This window comes from Cucurbita moschata, unplaced genomic scaffold, assembly GCF_002738365.1.
Source record: "Cucurbita moschata cultivar Rifu unplaced genomic scaffold, Cmos_1.0 Cmo_Scf00023, whole genome shotgun sequence".
Classification (NCBI taxonomy): domain Eukaryota; kingdom Viridiplantae; phylum Streptophyta; class Magnoliopsida; order Cucurbitales; family Cucurbitaceae; genus Cucurbita; species Cucurbita moschata.
This window is the reverse complement of record NW_019268539.1, coordinates 2,032,096-2,049,677: the sequence shown is the minus strand read 5'-3', so window position 1 is coordinate 2,049,677 and position 17,582 is coordinate 2,032,096. Positions and strand designations below refer to the sequence as shown.

General features: G+C 36.4%; 2 protein-coding genes and 1 pseudogene across 2 annotated transcripts; 2 read left to right on the top strand and 1 right to left on the bottom strand.

Moving 5' to 3' along the window:
- Positions 1 to 1,022: 1,022 nt before the first annotated feature.
- LOC111459980 lies at positions 1,023 to 2,886 on the top strand. The gene is made up of 2 exons (XM_023103059.1): positions 1,023 to 2,530; positions 2,651 to 2,886. Exon 1 carries the CDS (start codon positions 1,231 to 1,233, stop codon positions 2,488 to 2,490), a length of 1,260 nt encoding a protein of 419 aa, XP_022958827.1. The 5' UTR covers positions 1,023 to 1,230; the 3' UTR covers positions 2,491 to 2,530; positions 2,651 to 2,886.
- A 1,914-nt stretch (positions 2,887 to 4,800) lies between these two features.
- Positions 4,801 to 11,557, bottom strand: LOC111460450 (annotated as a pseudogene).
- Positions 11,558 to 13,637: 2,080 nt separating this feature from the next.
- Positions 13,638 to 16,274, top strand: LOC111460475 (dynein light chain 1, cytoplasmic-like). The gene is made up of 3 exons (XM_023103751.1): positions 13,638 to 14,016; positions 14,133 to 14,238; positions 16,084 to 16,274. Exons 1-3 carry the CDS (start codon positions 13,852 to 13,854, stop codon positions 16,164 to 16,166), a joined length of 354 nt encoding a protein of 117 aa, XP_022959519.1. The 5' UTR covers positions 13,638 to 13,851; the 3' UTR covers positions 16,167 to 16,274.
- The last annotated feature ends 1,308 nt before the right edge of the window (positions 16,275 to 17,582 follow it).

Here is a 17,582-nt window from a genome sequence, read left to right as displayed (position 1 = left end):
ACGTGAAACTTTGATCTAGAAAATTTAAAGAGAGGTCGAGAAGCACTTTGTGGAGATGTTAGCAACTTGGAGATGAGAAGGTACATACTGTATGCACAGTTTGCCATTGAAAACAAGTTCCGAAAGGAAATGATAATCTAATTTAACATATTTGGCCTGCATGTGAGAGACAGGATTAGAGCTAAGATATAGAAATACTAACTCAACAGAGAGACTCACTCGATGTAAACCTAAATCGGGTCCAACAGTAGACAATGAATTTACGACACACGATTGAGATAATCACTCGTAATAAAGTCAAAATGGAGGAGGCAAAAATGGAACTGGAAAATGTTGTTGTGGACTTGCAAAGGGAATTGAGTAAACCGAAAAAAGCTATGACATTTGAGTCGAGTGTGACTGAGAACAGGAGAAATGAGGAGTTGCATCTCAAATGGGCTGTTCTCGAAAAGCTACAAATGAAGTCTAGTAAGAAAATGACTATTTATGTATGGACTTTTAAAGGAATTACACGTCAAAAATAGTTTTAAATTATTTATAAAATGTAAATGACAATTTTTCCCCTTTCTAAAAAAAATATTAGTATTTAAAAAATAAAAAATATATAGTTCTCGAGTATGTTTTATATTTTAACCTATGAATTATATATATATATATATATATTATAATTATTATGGAATCTTTAAGTTTCTATTTACTTAATAAATTTCAAATATTATAGTTTTATTCCAAATTTTGAGTTTAATTTTTCATAAATATTATATTTTTGATTTAAGTTTAATTTATTCGGTCAGTATACTCTACAATTTTACATTTTTACCCTTCTACAAATTTACATTTTTACCCTTGAATTTCTAGTCAGGTCTACTTTTAACCCTATGCATGAATTAATTTAATTAGTTTTCATTAATTGTCGTTTAATATTAAAATCAATTAAAAAAAAAGACGCATTAAATTGTAAAAATTATTTTATTATTAATAAATATAATATTAAAAAAGAGAAGAAAAATAGTGAAAGGGTCAGAATTCCACGTGCTACCGTGAAATCTCTCGAATTGGTTTGCAGTTTCATCCCTACATTTCTCCCTTGCTTCAATGCATTTTTCACTTTTCTTTTACTCCGTCTGAAATTTTTCATTTGTCTTCTTCTTCTTCATCATCATCCATTTCTCTCTGCCACTCTCTGCAACTTCCCATTGAGACGTTACATCTGCTTCTATTCCACTAACTATGATGAGGATCGACGCCATCAAAGCTCCGCTTCCTGCAGGCGGCGGCGGCAAGGTCGGCGTTGGCCTCGACGACGACATGGCTGACGGAATGCAATGTATGGATCATCCTTACCGGAGTAATCCTGGTGGAATCTGCGCCTTCTGTCTTCAAGAGAAGCTTGGAAAGCTGGTTTCGTCTTCTCTCCCGCTGCCTATTCGAGGTTCGTCTTTTTCTCCTTCTTCTCCGTCGGTTGGATCTGAGAGTAATGTTGTTGCCGTCGTCGGCGGCGGAGGTGGCGGTGGCGGCGGTGGTGGTGGTGGTGCTCCGTCGAATGCGATTTCGATAGGCGGCTCTGCTTCGAGAAGTGTTGATTTCAAAGTTAATAGGGTTGATTGTCATTATAATGATACGAGGCGGGCCCGGATCCCTTTTTTGTTGACTAAGAAGAAGAAGAAATTGGTTACGGCTGGGGCTGAGTGTAACCGAATGAACGACGTCGTTTTCAAGAGGAGCAAGTCTACGACGGCGCCGAGGAGAGGGCAGTTTCTCGTTGATGGTGACGACGGCGGCGATTTTAGCCCTAGGAAGAGAGGGGGGTTTTGGTCATTTATCTACCACCACGCGCCGTCGTCATCCAAAACTCTTGCGGCGAGGGAAATGGAGAATAGCAGCAAGGGCAATGGTGGTAATCTGGCGGCAAACGGCGCCATTTTAGAGGAAGACGAGAGTCCTAACAGCCATACGACGTCGTTTGAACGGAAGGTTTCGAGATCCAGATCCGTCGGGTGCGGTAGCCGGAGCTTTTCCGGCGATTTTTTCGAGAGAATCTCTACTGGTTTCGGAGACTGCACGCTCCGTCGAGTCGAGTCTCAGAGAGAAAGCAAGTCGTCGAAGGGCTCCACCGTTGGAAACCCTAGCCACCGTAACGCCGCCGGGGTCGACCACCATTGTATCAAAGAAAGAGTAAAATGCGGCGGTTTATTCAGTGGATTCATGATGACTTCTTCCTCCTCTTCTTCATCTTCCTCATCCTACTTAGTTTCATCCTCCGCCCACGAGCTTAGCCGTAAACCAACTCCGGCAAGAGCAGCGGCAGCAGGCCCGATCGTAAGCGGCGGCCGGAGCAGGACCTGGACGTGGGCTTTTGCAAGTCCGATGAGAGCTTTCAAGCCATCAAATTCAAAGGATCGAAAACGGTCAATAATCAGACAAGCAGCAGAAAACAATCCAACACCGGATTTGAACGCCATTCCTTCATTGTTAGCCGTGAGAAGCTGAAACGAAAACATCCACCGCTTCTCTGTTACTCTTTTTTCCGGTGAGTACAACAGTCAAAATCAAATCACATCGCCATTTTTTCCGATCAAAACACCCATTTCTTCAGTGATTTCAACATCCATTATTCTGTGCCATTAATTAATCACTATCTCCAATGCAGGTTGATGAGTGGCTGAAGATCCACGGGAATCATAAGGCGACTTACCAAAAACCAGGTGCGTTTAGATTAAAGCACAGTGGATTTCCCCACTTCTCACAGTACAAACTTAAAAAGATAAAAGAACGAGAGGGATGAAAATTTGGATCGAATGAAAACATAAAATCAAATTTGCTTTGTCTATGTAATATCAAATTTGTAACTTGTCAATTCTGAATGTAACGTTTTCTGTTTTTTTTTTTTTTTTCATGAATAAAGAACAGTAGAATTTCCCCAAATAATCACATGTGGGCACGTGCATGATAATGGAATAGACAGCTAGTTTTAACTGTGAAGTCAAATATACTTAGACAACCAAACAAACCAAACCCCCCGAAAAAATAGTAACCCATTTTGTCACAAATTCGTGTTTATTTATATAAATTAAAAAAAAAAAAAAACACATCAATTTTTTCCAAAATTATAATTGACATTTGAGATTATTTTTTTAAATGAAGGAGTGTTTTGTAATTTAGCCAAAATTCATGGGCTAAATAATATGGCCTCTAGTTCTAGCATGACTGTGAGGAAAAGAGAAGGTGACAGACATGGAAGGATAGCTGGTTCTTATACGGAGCTACAGGGTGGGGGTCAGATTTCAGAATATAGGATAGCTCTTAGCTGTGACTCTAGCAACTTATTTCACAGAGGGGCAGAAGTGGGAAATTATGGGGATTGGGGGGGTTGCATGGAAATGGAAAAGAAGTGGAGGGACTGAAAAGCAAATAAGGAAAAGGTTAATGTCAGAAGGGGGAGGGGTTGCATGGAAATAGAAAAGAAGTGGAGGGACTGAAAAGCAAATAAGGAAAAGGGAAGTGTCAGACGGGGGAGGGGTTGCATGGAAATAGAAAAGAAGTGGAGGGACTGAAAAGCAAATAAGGAAAAGGGAAATGTCAGAATGGGGGGTACGAAGTGGGGAAATTATGGGGATTGGGGAGGGTTGCATGGAAAAAGAACAGGAATGGAGGGACTGAAAAGCAAATAAGGAAAAGGGGGAAATGTCAGAGGGATTGGGGAGGGAGGGGGGTTGCATGGAAATAGAAAGAAGTGGAGGGACTGAAAAGCAAATAAGGAAAAGGGGAAATGTCAGAAAGGGGAAGGAGGGGGGTAGGGCTATTATTGCAATCAGAGGAGTTGAGGATGGAGACATGACTGTGTTGAGAGAAAGAAAACAAACTAAACAAAGCTGCTGTGAAAAATATGAATTGCGAACTCCATAATTTAATGCTGGGAATGTCATTCATTTGTCCTTTGGGTGTGGGTGCTCTACTTATCTTTTCCCACCTTTTTTTCATTTGTCATATATATATATAAATGCTAACTCTATTGTTTTTCAAACAAAATAATGATGATAATAATAATAAATCCTATCTGAATTTAATTTGAGATCTTCAATCAAATCTATCTCGATTTAATCCAATTGATTCTGATTCAGACAAGTTCTGTAATTTTTTCTTTTTAGGATTTTTTTTATTAAGTTAAATTTGTTGGAGGATGAAAGTCACATGTCAGTTCCACCTCCGTTCCACCTCCACTAATTTAAGAAAGGATCATACGTCAGCACTTTCATATCAAATAATACTCAGGCCTTTTTGGGAGCGTAAAACAAAGCATGAGAGCTTATGACTCTCCATTGGTATGGGGTTCTACACTTTTGGTAAAGCCCAAAACAACTATGAGAGCTTATGACTCGGCCCTAACCTTTTGGAAAAGTTCAAAACAGAGCTATGAGAGCTTAAGACTCGACCCTGCCCTTTTGGGAAAGTCCAAACAAAACCATGAGAGCTTGTGACTCGGTCCTGCCCTTTTGAAAAAGTCTAAACAAAGCTACGAGAGCTTGTGACTCAAAATGGATAATCTCATACCATCCATGGTGGAGGACAATGTCATACCATTGTTAGTTCAATTTCTTAGGAATTAAAAAAAATTAAAAAATAAAACCATCGGACCTTGAAATTCAAATTTAAAAACATCTAATAAGAGAGGACCACAACTTTTGCCCCAAAACAGGAAACAAAAAATAAGGAAAAGAAAAAAAAAGAAATTAAGACGTGCTAACATGCGCATCCAAGACATTAAGACAAATGAAGAACTTTCAAAAGAATCCAAAGACAAAAAACATAAATTTCTTTTTTCTTTTTAATTGATTATTATTGATACGTAGAAGTTTGATTCATACCTGTTTGTCATGTCATTCTAAGGGCCCCTTAATTATGACTTCCTCACATACGAAATGCATAAACCCAAAGCAAGTACTATTGGGCTCTTACGTTCAATAAATCTTCTTATAAACGAGATTTTGAGACACTTGAAGGAGAACTCTACAAAATGTGATACAACAAATAGTCAACTTCAATATAATTCAACTGGTTATGACACATGCTCTTAATCAAAAGATTAGTAGTCTACCCACTAAGAAAAAATGTAAAGAATAAATTTTTCGATTGTCTTATATGCTATCGTGAGAACTGTCATTGATATTTGGTACTATACCCTATAACACATGTCAATGCACATGGACATAAAAAGAGGTTCGTGTTTATCAAATATATTTGAGGACCCTTTTGATTCTAAAGAAGTGGTTAGTTCCATGTACAAGTAGAGTTCTAACTGATCAAGTAATAATCGATACTTGATTTAATAGTTGGCATGATTAGTTGAGAGTGTTTTTAACTGATAAAATTGTATTTTTAATTAGTTAAATGTTGATGGTTAACTTCAATCTAGAAGCACTTTTGAGTTGGGTGTTTGGTAAAGAAGTAATTGATTGCCGTGTTAACCATTGCTTGAGCTTACACTTCATTCTTGATCCATAAATCTAACTCACTTACTTTTCCTAATTACTACCCAATAACTTATCTTCTTTGGTTAAAGTGAGCATAATTCAACGATAATTGACATATATTACCTCTATTGAGATCGATCGTGAGATCCTATATCGGTTAGAAAAGAGAACCAAGTACCGAACCTCGAAAGGAGGTGGGTTGTGAGATCTCACATCAGTTAAAAGGGAGAATGAATGATTCTTTATAAGGGGGTGGAAACCTTCTCCTTAGCCGATGCGTTTTAAAAACCTTGAGAGAAAGCTAGAAAAAAAAGTCTAAAGAGGATTAGTTGGAGGGGAGGACCAAACATTTTTTATAAGAGTGTAGAAATCTTTCCTTAATCGACCCATTTTAACAATTTTGAGGAGAAACTCAAAAGAAAAGCCCAAAAAAGATAATATCTGGTGGTGGACTTGGACTAGTTCAAATCTTCTCCACTCATCCTCCTTAAAAAAAAAAGAAAAAAAACCCTCTAATAAGTATCTCTCTTCACACATTCTTTTACTACCTTCTCCCTACACTCACTAGCTTCTCTATGTAATTTCTCACCAACTGCTCTCTTTCTACACCCCTCACAATGCAAACAATCTCTCTTACCAATCTATGTTTAAACACTTTCTTTCACTATTTTTTTTTTTTTCATTTTTCATAACTTTTTTATAATTGTCATTATTTCCATTCATAGATTCGTCGTGTTAAGAGTATAAAAGATATGTCATTTAGGGCTGAGTTGTGGTTAAGATAACTCACCAAGGTTGCGCCCTGAGCAGCTCTTTCAGCCAAGTAAGCACAAGGCTTAAAGAATCCACCATACAGTTTTGACCATTCCCCCAATCTTGAATGGATGTATTTTGATCCAAGAGAATCAGCCCAAAACATCACTCCTCCCCTGTGATCATCAATAGTAATTCATTAAGGTCTATTAAATTAACTTGAGAATATCAGCTAAAACTAATTTAATAATTATAATCATCAAATAAATTACAAAATATATAGAAACAATAATATAATAAATGGAAAGAACAATAAATGAATTTAAGATATTTGTCTATTGGTAAATCGTAATAAAATGCAAATATCTATGTATTTACCTATAATAAAAGATCAAAATGTTAACCTACAAAAACAAGTATCACCGACCTGTAAGGTGGAAAGCCCATGCCCATTACACCAGCAATGTCCAAGTCGGCTGCTTTCACTGCTATACCTTCGGCGAGTACACGGCACGCTTCATTCACCACAGGGAAGAATATCATCTCGATGATGTCCTTCTCTGATAACTTTGCCAGCTGCACTCATACGATCACACAAAAGGATGTGCAAGAGTTCAACATTAAATCGTTACATAGAGCTTTCTAATGGCTGAAGTAAACACTTTTCAGGTGTAATTTTGGTATGTATATCAAGCAAACTACACACAAACAGAGAAAGAGAGAGAGCGAGACCTTAGGGTCTACAGAAATGCCAGACATGCTCCTAGCCTTTTCAGTATACTTCTTTAACTCCGGATCTGGCTTGGACTTGCGGTTCTTGTCATAGACATAAAAACCTTTCTGAGTTGTTTCACCTGAAATTTATACCATGACCAAGTTACTTTTTAATGAAGTGTCCATGTCTAAAGGAACATGATTCCAAAAGATCCCAATCATTAACGTTAGTCAGCCCTCTCGAATAGACTGAGCAGTAATGGTAGGCAGCTTTTGGCAACCTTGCTATACTTCCAGTTAAATGAAGATACCTAACAGAATCATTAATAAAATATCTTCCGGAAGTACAAAGTTGAACACAGGGAAACATTCACACTCTTTATGAACACCCATCGAGAAGAGATTACAAGAGACTATGTAGAAACTAATAAAAATATTGGTAGGGTGAAGGGGTATTTATAGCAGAATCTATACAATTTAATCCTAAAATACCTAAATAATTTTTCTAAAATAATTAGGTATCTTTATTCCTAAAGTACCTAAATCATTTTCCTAAAATACATAGACAATTAGCTCATACTTTATTGGGCTAGGGATGATATTTTAACGTGCAATGCCAGCGAATCTTAGATGCAAGCGTCCAAGTTTAAGGGGTGAAACTCTACCTGCTCTCTTATCCTCTTGCATAAGAGGAATTATCATAGATTTGAAGGTTCTATCATGAAAATTCTGAACAAACTGACCACCGGTTGCTATAGCCACACCAAAACCAACAAGATCAATCAATCTAAAGGAAAAGAACCAAAGTTAGTTGAAGGTAGAAAATGAAAAAGCATGGAGTTGAACCACAAAATTCTTTTATGTATTATAAACCTGAAGGGGCCCATTGGCATTCCAAACTTAGAAATTGCCCTGTCGATCTGATATGGATCTACTCCATGTTCTACGAGTAACAATGCAGCTTGAGTATATGGGAAAAACATCCTATTGACGGCAAAACCGGTGCAATTGCCAACAACAACAGGCGTTTTCTTTATCTTTTTTCCAACATCTACCAAATCAACAATTACTTGTGGAGCTGTCCTTTTAGTACGAACAACTTCCAATAGTGGCATAACGTGTGCTGGACTGCATCAGAAGCATAAACTCAATGGCTAACTGGCTAAGCCAAGACAATACATGAAAGGTAGAGAGGTATGAATTTGCAAACCTGAAAAAATGAGCTCCGACAATTCTATCGTGAGAATGTGTTCTTTCTCCAATCAGCTCTAAATCTATTGTGGAAGTATTGGAAGCAAGTATGCAATGTGGAGGGCAATATTTCTCAAGATCAACCAAAATCTGTTGCTTCAGAGAGATGTTCTCTATAACAGCCTGTTACAAGCACAACCAAATTGACATTAATGATTGCTACTTTTTGTGCGTGAAGAAGACATGGGAATTACCTCAATCACCATATCCACATCTTTGAAACTTTCATAGTCAAGGACGCCCTTGAGTAGGGAAATAGCTTTTTCAAATTTTTCTGAAGTCATTTTCCCCTTGCGGACTCGACTTTGTAGATTAGCTAACATGTTAACATAGCAAGCCATAAACAAACCAAATAAGAATATTGAAAAATTCAATCAATAGTAGTAAATTCCTGGCTTACCTCTGACTCTGCCAATACCAGCCTCCAAAAATTTATCATTTACTTCTTTGAGAATCACAGGATAGTTGCTAAGAATCAATGCTGTAGCTATCCCAGATCCCATTAATCCTCCACCAACAACAGCGACTTTATTAATACGTCTTGGTGTCAACCCAAGATCAGTAACTCCAGGTACCTGTTATATTTGAAAAAAAGGAAGCAATATGAACAATTAAGACAAACGTATATGAACCGTAGTGTCTTTTTCTCAATTCCTGAAGTAAAAAATTAGTTTAACCGACATTTATTTTTCAGTAAATCTTCATCTCAAACCTTTGTTGTTCCACGCTGAGCAAAAAATATATGAATCAAGCTTTTTCTGGTATCAGCATGTAGAAGTACTTGAAAATCTTCAATCTCCTGCCATAAGCATCAAAAAGAAACTCAGGAAGGTTAATTTGGTTTCTCTTTCCTTCAATAGAAAATGGAAGATGACAACATTAGAAATACAGAAACCTTCCGAAGTCCAGCACGGGGACCCGAGACTACACCCGTTTCAACAACATCAATGCAAACCAGTGGATGTCTGAGATTTGGAGCCTGCTTCCGTATCTGAGCTCTAGCAAATTTAAATATTTCTCTAGCGTCACCAAGAGACTCTAACTTATCGGTCCTGTGAAGACTGATAATCTATGGTTTCCTCCGCTCTGAGATATCCAGAGCCCATTTGCGTGCAGTGCTGATCAACTCTTCAGAAGGGACTATAGCATCCACAAGTCCCAGAGAAAAAGCTTCTTCTCCTTTGACTGGCTTGGAAGTCTATTTAAAGCATAAGCAAGTATGGACGTGTTGAAAGTGACAGGTAGAGAAATAAGCAGAAGATAAGTATATGGCTAATGAAGCTATTCTACAGCAAGGTGTCAAAAATCCAAAGCACGAGCTACTAATCTCACCAGCATCATTTCTAAAGCCTTTGAAAGACCAACAAGACGAGGAAGTCGCTGTGTTCCTGATTAATATAGAAGCTTGAGATTAAAAGGGCAAAAGAAAATCATAGAAGGTTTCAAAACAGTCGGCTCCTGTTGTTTTCATTATATAATATTCAAATTCTTTTCAGCTCATGCAAATATTAAGTTATTACTAAAGGATCTATTCTATTCATCCACTAAACATTACGAAGAACATTGTATACTATCCTATCAAAAGGATCCAACTGAGAACACAAACTATCATTTGTTAATCCTTCATTTTCAAGGTGAAGTACAACTAGGTAGTCTGATAAGATCACAACTGCCCACACCTTAAAGTAAAGTTCAGTTGGGTGCATACACGTGACAACGGCTTACATAATCAACTAGGAGAAATAAAAACAAGAAAAAGAACTACCTAGAAACAGTGACACAGACATACCTCCAAAACCAGGAATTAATCCAAGCTGAAGTTCAGGTAATCCAAACTGTGCAGTTTTGGTTGATACTCGTGCATGGCATGCCTAAAATCCCAAAATTATGAACGATTTCTTTTCAAAGATTCAACAGTCTAAGAGATGTAACAAGACATACCATTGCCACCTCTAACCCTCCACCCAAAGCAAGTCCATCAACTGCAGCAACGGCTGGTTTTCTAGCAGCTGAAAAACATAACTAACAATTAAACACTGTTTCTCTCTCGCTCTCCAAGAAAAAGGGAAGATGAGAGTAAATTAAACAAACTGAGTGGAATATACCTTCGAATATGTCAGTGATCACATCCACGGAAATGTAGCCAGGCCGTGGTTCCACCGCTAAAAATCCATTAAAAAGATGTCAACATAAGTTTTTAGAGTGAATTCTGAGACAATGGGAGACAGACATCTAAACCCACCTTTTCCACCTTGCAGTCCACCGAAGGCTGTAATATCAAAGCCACCAGAGAACTTTCCCCTGGCACCTGCTCCAATGATGTAAAAGGCTTAGAACATCTCTAACATTTCTGATAACTCCCTTTCAATGACGTATGAAAATTGTTTCACGCTAACCTGTAACAACAATTGCCTTCACATCTTCTCTTTGCAAAGCCTGTTCATAACTCTCTTTCAAGCTGAATAACACTAAATTACAAAGAAAGATGAGCAATGCTCTTAGTACAGATAAATACATCAAATAATTCTATTTAGAAGAAGAACAACAAAGAGCCAGATCTCAGACTACAATTTCCCAAGAATTAATACGAAGTCCCCAAATCATAAATCTCAAGCAAGTGAAGTCGTCGTATAATTCATAATTGTAGCAATCGAACGCAGTTTTTTACAACTAATCCCAAATTCTTTCCAATTGTTATTCATGCACAGAAATTAGCCATTCTCAATTAAAACAACACTCGTAACACAGATAAGTATAATTATTGAACCAAAGGCTCTGTCCAATCAGCCATTGCCAATTTGTCATGTGATTGAACCGTTTTAAATCGAAATAAGACGATAATCATAATATACGCAGCTCTTCGTTCATTCATGTAAATTCGAGTGATTCATTGAAAAAAGTGATATGGAAGAAACGTTGGAATCACGAAATCTATCAAAAGCGAATTCAACACAAGAAGAAGGCAGTGATCATACTAAGGATCAAAATAGATGAATCAAGTAAAATCACACCGCATAGAAGGCGACTATGAATAACAGAAAATCATACCATCAAAAGAAAGTGAGTTGACTGGAGGATTAATGATGGTGATAAGAGCGACTCCATCAGCTCCAACCTCCAAAGTTGTTCTTCCCTTAACTTTGCTAGCCATTTCTCAGTACAGAAAGCAATACAGTCTCCCAAAACACAGATTGGATATTCTTTTCTGCAACAAAACACGAAGAATTCGAGCGAGAACCAACGGAGTTTTGTCACGTATTTCAGATTCAGAAGAAAGGCGCTTAGCTTAGCTTTCGATCATGGAAATGGCGTTTGTTTCTTTTGAAACGAAACGAAACGAAACTCAACTTTCAAACTACGAAATGGAATATGTAAATTTAAGAACCAATGAATAATAAGTTTAAGAACTGCATTGATTGTCCTACGCCACGATCCCAAATCTTCAAATAAACACCACGCGTTTGAACAGAGCGTGTGAACACGCTCCCCATTAAGCTCACATTAAATGTTAAAATAATCTAATATATATTTCAACTTTTAATTTAAAAATGATTAATAGGTTAATTTATTTTCACACTTTCACACCTTTTGTATTAAAATCAAATAAAATTAATTAAAATTAAAATATAATTTATGGGTGAAGCCCCTAATTTTTTATTTTTTTTTGCAAGAAGATGAAAAAATGATGATGATCAATACAAGTGGATACAAACTGAGTTGAGTTGTAAAAATCTTTCCGACCAACTCGAAATTTTGAGTTGATTTAGTTGGGTATCCAAACCATTCGAGCAGAGTTCACAGCCCAACTCAACCCAATTCTATATTTTTTGGGTTAGGTTGTTAGGTTATTTTTTTTAATTATTTAAAAAAATCTTATTTATCTGCCGTATATTTTTTTATTAATAACTGAAATCTTATAAAACTTAAATATTAAATATTCACAGACATCACATCCGTTATAAAGGTTAAATATTCTTAATTTTTCATAATAATTTTAAAAATAAAATAGGATTGAATTAAATTAGAATGATTTGTTAATTATATGTTCGAAATTCTTGAAAACTAGGAACGTGTGTTCACGCTCGCTTAGAGCGTAGCGTGGAAGCGTACAGATCAGCCACGTCATTGATTTGTCAGATGATATCATTAACAAACCATTTTTAATTTTTCCAAATGCTGTGTTGTCATTTTCTGATTGGTTGCTGTCATAGATTTACAATTTTCTTTTTTTTTCCTTCTTGGAAGTCGCGAAGAGATTGTATTGAAATTCGGAAACATGAATTATTAATATGGATAACAAAAAATAATAAATATTTATTTTTATATAAAATATATATTTTTTAAAAAACTTTCCTCAACAAATGGCAACCCTTCAATATTGTAAAATTATCATTTTTATTAATTTACTTTCTATTTATTATGTTTTAATTATTGTTAGTTGGGAGTTAATTTTATAGAAATTAGTTAAATAGTAATAATAACCATCCCATTATAAAAATAAAAAATATATAAATATTTTTAAAAATTTTATAGAGGAGGTAATAATAAATATTGTTTTTTTCAGTAAAAAGATTAAAATTACCATAAATAAATAAATAAATAAATAAATATATATATATATATATATATATATATATATATAAAAGGACGGTTTCAGCTCAAAATAAGCTGATATTAGGAGGAGTGACTCGTGTATTTTATCATGCATTGAACAAGCAACCTAGTTTTTTCTTCTCTAGCTTCGACTAGCCCTCTCCATTCCTTTTGGATCTCTCTCCTCGAGGGATGGGCTAAGGTAGGTTCAGATGGGTCTCGGTTCTCTCTTACGTAGTATTTGGTTAAGACATTTTTATTTGTTAAGTGAACTACTTATTTTTTTGTTCTCTAGCTCCGACTAGCCCTCTCTTTTCATTCGGATCTCTTTCCTCGTGGAATGGTCTAAGGTGGGTTCAGATGGGTCTCGGTTCTCTCTTTTATAGAGAATCTGGTTAAGACATTGTTTGTTAAGCTAACTACCTAGTTTTTTCTTCTCTAGCTCCAATTAGCCTTCTCAGTTCCTTTTAGATCTCTTTCCTCGAGGGATGGACTAAGATGGGTTCGAGTAGGTCTCGGTTTTGTCTTTTACATAGAATTTAGTTTAGACATGGTCAATGATTAAGTAGGTAAAATAAAAAGATTAAAAAAAAAAACTATTATTAAAAATAAATGAGTTACTTTATTCATTATTAATTGATTTAGAGATGAAAAAAAAGTGAATGAATAATTGAAAGTAAATTATTATTTTAACTGAAAAATTAAAATGAGTGGTTGGAAAGGGCAATACAGTAAGTTGAGCAGTACCACTTTTCGTTCTACAGCTGAATTAGCTCTTCGGAAGCACTAAACGACGGCGTTTTGCCAGCTGTACCGGAGACAGATTTCACCGACGGCTCCATTAAAGACCAGATTGCAAAAGCCGCAATAAATTACAGAAAGAGTCAAATCTTTTATCCTCTCAGATTCTGAGAATTCACGAGTTTTTCTTACAATTTCCAGTCAAATGATGAAGTAATTCCAAATTTCTTGAAACGAAAAAGTTGCAGAGATTGCAAAAAGGTTCCTCTTCTCGCTACCGAATCGGCACAGAAGATCAGAGAAGAAGAAGAAGAAGAAGAAGCTGAAAATGAGTAACGATGCTAAGAGAAGCATTCAAGGGAATCTAATGGTGAAATCTGTGTCGGAGGATCGGAAACCGCTGGCCGTGGCGACGACTGGCAAGAAAATCGTTATAAAGAGTGCCGATATGTTTGGTGATGTGCAGAAGGAGGCCATCGATGTTGCCATAGCTGTCAGCTCTCTTTTCTCGATCGCTATTTTTCTTTTTCTTATTTTTACTTCGAATTTTGTGTTTATACTGTTGTTCTTTCTCACGATCCTCGTTTCTTTTGGGGATTTTGGTTTCAGGCATTTGAAAAGCATAGTGTTGAGAAAGATGTAGCAGAGTATATTAAGAAAGAGTTCGATAAGAGGCATGGACCGACCTGGCACTGCATTGTTGGCCGTAATTTTGGTAAGGATCTCTCTCTTCCTCTAAAATTTCAACTCAAATTTTTGTGTTTTTGCTGATTGATAACATGCCTTCTGGCTTCAAGTTTGGTGGCGAAGGTTTACATTGTGAATGGAATAGATCTATGCTTGTAGGTTGCTTATGATGAATGTTTGATCTGGTTAAACTAGTCGAGTACTAAAAGGAGTTACTATTTCTAGATTGTGAATGTTCGATTTTTCACCTGCATTTGATAAACAAGAAGTCCTTCCACAAGATTTCATTTAATTGAGCTGATTTAGATTTGTAAAGTGTAACTTTTACAGGGAACATAAAAGTTTTTCTTCTCAAAATTTCACATTCCCTTTCCTTCTAACGTCTGATTTTAGTTTTTCATGAAATTTGAACTCAAAATCACCCTGGACTAATTTAGTGTTATGAGAGTGCGACGAGGCCACCACGGTGTGGCTTACGATTTTAATAAGTTGGATGTATGAGGGTGAAATAACTCAAATCTATAGAAGTGATTATTAGGGGCGTGCTGAATTTTGAATCCACATCCAACCGTTATTACGAATAGCCACATTATGGTGACCTCATAGAACCATTTTTTCTTGTTGGAAAGTTAGATTAGTAAAGATGTAAATAGGTGAACCATAAGTTACCTCAAAAAAGAAACTGATACTATTGTCCCTTGCGGCTTCTAGAAGCTAGAAACTCTCCCTTCTGAACATAAGAACCTCTTAATCCTTTGAGCTGACTTCTACGGTAGGTTCGACGAACGTTTCTGTAGGAGTTTTTGTTTTCGTTTTTGAGTTGGCAACCTATTCAATGAAGGTCACGCAGCCTAATGGAAAAGTGTCCCTTCCTGGCCCAGGGAGTGAGAGAGAGTCTAATCTGTCATCCACAACATTTGTCAAGTTCGTGCAGCACATTTATGTCCCTTTTTACTTCCATAATTTGACCAAGGTTTGAAAATTCTTACAAATTGCTTTTAGTTCTTGCTAACCAAAACATATCCAGATCCGGAGACAGATTAGACATCCCAAATAATTCAACAAGAGAAAAGAATGGATTTGTTCATATTTGTGAGATCCCACATCGGTTGGAGAGGGGAACGAAGCATTCCTTAGAAGGGTGTGGAAACCTCTTCCTAGAAGACACGTTTTAAAATCTTGAGGGAATCTCGAAAGGGAAAGCCTAAAGAGGACCATATTTGCTAGTGGTGGCTTTGGGCCATTACAAATAGTATCATAGGCCGATACCAGGCGGTGTGCCAGCAAGGATGCTGGGTTTCCAAGGGGAGGGTGGATTGTGAGATCCCACATCGGTTGGAGAGGGGAACAAAACATTCCTTATAAAGGTGTGGAAACCTCTCCCTAAAGGACGCGTTTTAAAACCTTGGGGGAAGTCTGAAAGGGAAAGCCCAAAAATGACAATATCTGCTAGCGGTATCCTTGGGCCGTTGCAATATTTCTTGCAACCTCCCGAGTGGTCAACGTCCATGTTATCAACATCTAAGGATTTGAGATATGAATGGACTTGTCCATTCACTCTTTCAGCAACGAAACCGCGTAATTCCTCCATATAAATTCCTTTATCTTTGTGAAGGAAGGCATTTTTACCATCAAGCTGATGCAAATACCAATCATGAGTCGTGGCTGTCAACGTGACATAAGTTGATCATTTGAGGGTTTCAAAATTTATTCTGTTATCTTTGTGAGAGAAAAAAAAAACATTCTTAACATCAAGTTGATGCAAAGCCAAAGCCAACGACGGGTAGTGGTGATCGAAACGAATAACGTGACATAAGTCGAGAATTTTAGGTCGATGATCCTTAATGTTGAATTTCTGTTGTTTTTATGGCAGGTTCATATGTGACCCACGAGACAAACCACTTTGTTTACTTCTACCTGGATCAGAAAGCAGTTTTACTATTCAAATCTGGTTGATAAACATGTATATTATGCAGATTAATGAATATGTTTAACTGATTATGATCATCGCTATTTAATCAAATGATGATATCCTTGTGGACAAGACAGTCTTCCCTTCTGCAACCTTTTTTTCCCCTTCTTATCTATGGATTTTGCTTAATACACTCTATCCTTTTACTCTAGACATAATCAGCTTGTTCGCCCGTGTGAACAAAGCATTCGGTCGTGCATTTGGTGCAGTTCTATATTAGTAGGAGTTTCAAAATGATGCATTTCATTGTTCTAATTCTTCTACATTATTTTTTAACTCAGTTCGAGTCATTTGAAAAAAATAGAGTTGTCTTAGTCGTTGAGCCACATTGTCGTTTTTCAACGTTCTTTTTTAAGTTCATCCAAGTTGATTAGTTTATGCTTAGACTTCTTACACACCTTTCAATCAATAGATGCTCGTTATGTGGATTCAGTATGTTGCAGTAGTTTTTTTTTTAACTAATTGCTTTTGCAAACGTTGTGGTTAAAAAGAGAAATGAATGCCACGACATCTATTCATTTTTTACCTTTCATAGTGGAGAATTTCGAAATGAAATTGTTCTTTTTCGATTTCGTTAGGAAAAAAAAAAGGTTGAAATAAGAAAGATATTATTCCCCCCTTGACTAATGCAAAAAAATCATCTCAAGCAATTAGGTGGGGACATGATTTGAACTTATAGTCTTAGGTCTTGGGCTCGATAAGTGGACCAATTCCTACACCCCGCTTCTTCACCTCATCTTTCTTTCACTATTCATACCCTCGACGTTGCTTGGTTGAGGTCATGGGGCTGATGAGTCGACCAATTCCTCCACCCTACTTCTTATCCTTACCTTTCTTTCACTATTTCTATCCCGGGTTGGTTGGCTGGTAGAGTCAAATTAGATAAAATGGAAGACTAAAAAACCTAATAATAATTTGTTTAATCAAAGACTAAAAAACACCCAAATTTCTTAATACATTGTAATTAGCCCATAAATATGGACTCATTGAATTAAGTAGATTTTACTTAAAGAATTCTAAAAGTGAAATTCACACTTTTGGAAAAATAATTAGTAAAAATAAAAAATAAAACAAAAAAAAAATATATAAATAGAAGAGAAATATTTATTTATTTCTTTCAACACCCTGGTAAGAATTTTGCACTTGGAGGTAAAATATAAGTTATACTAAGCCTAAATATATTAAAATATACACACTCGACCAACAAATTAGGGGTTCGATTCCTCTACAACGCATAAAAACTCTTGAAATTTGGGCCAATTTAAAGTGGGCTCGCCTTTGCATTTTGGATCCAATTAATCACTGGGCTTATATTGGCCCAATTAGCAGATCGGGTCATACGAGGCCCAAAGAATTACGGTTTTCCTCGGTAAAAAAAAAAAAAAAAAAAAAAACCCCCC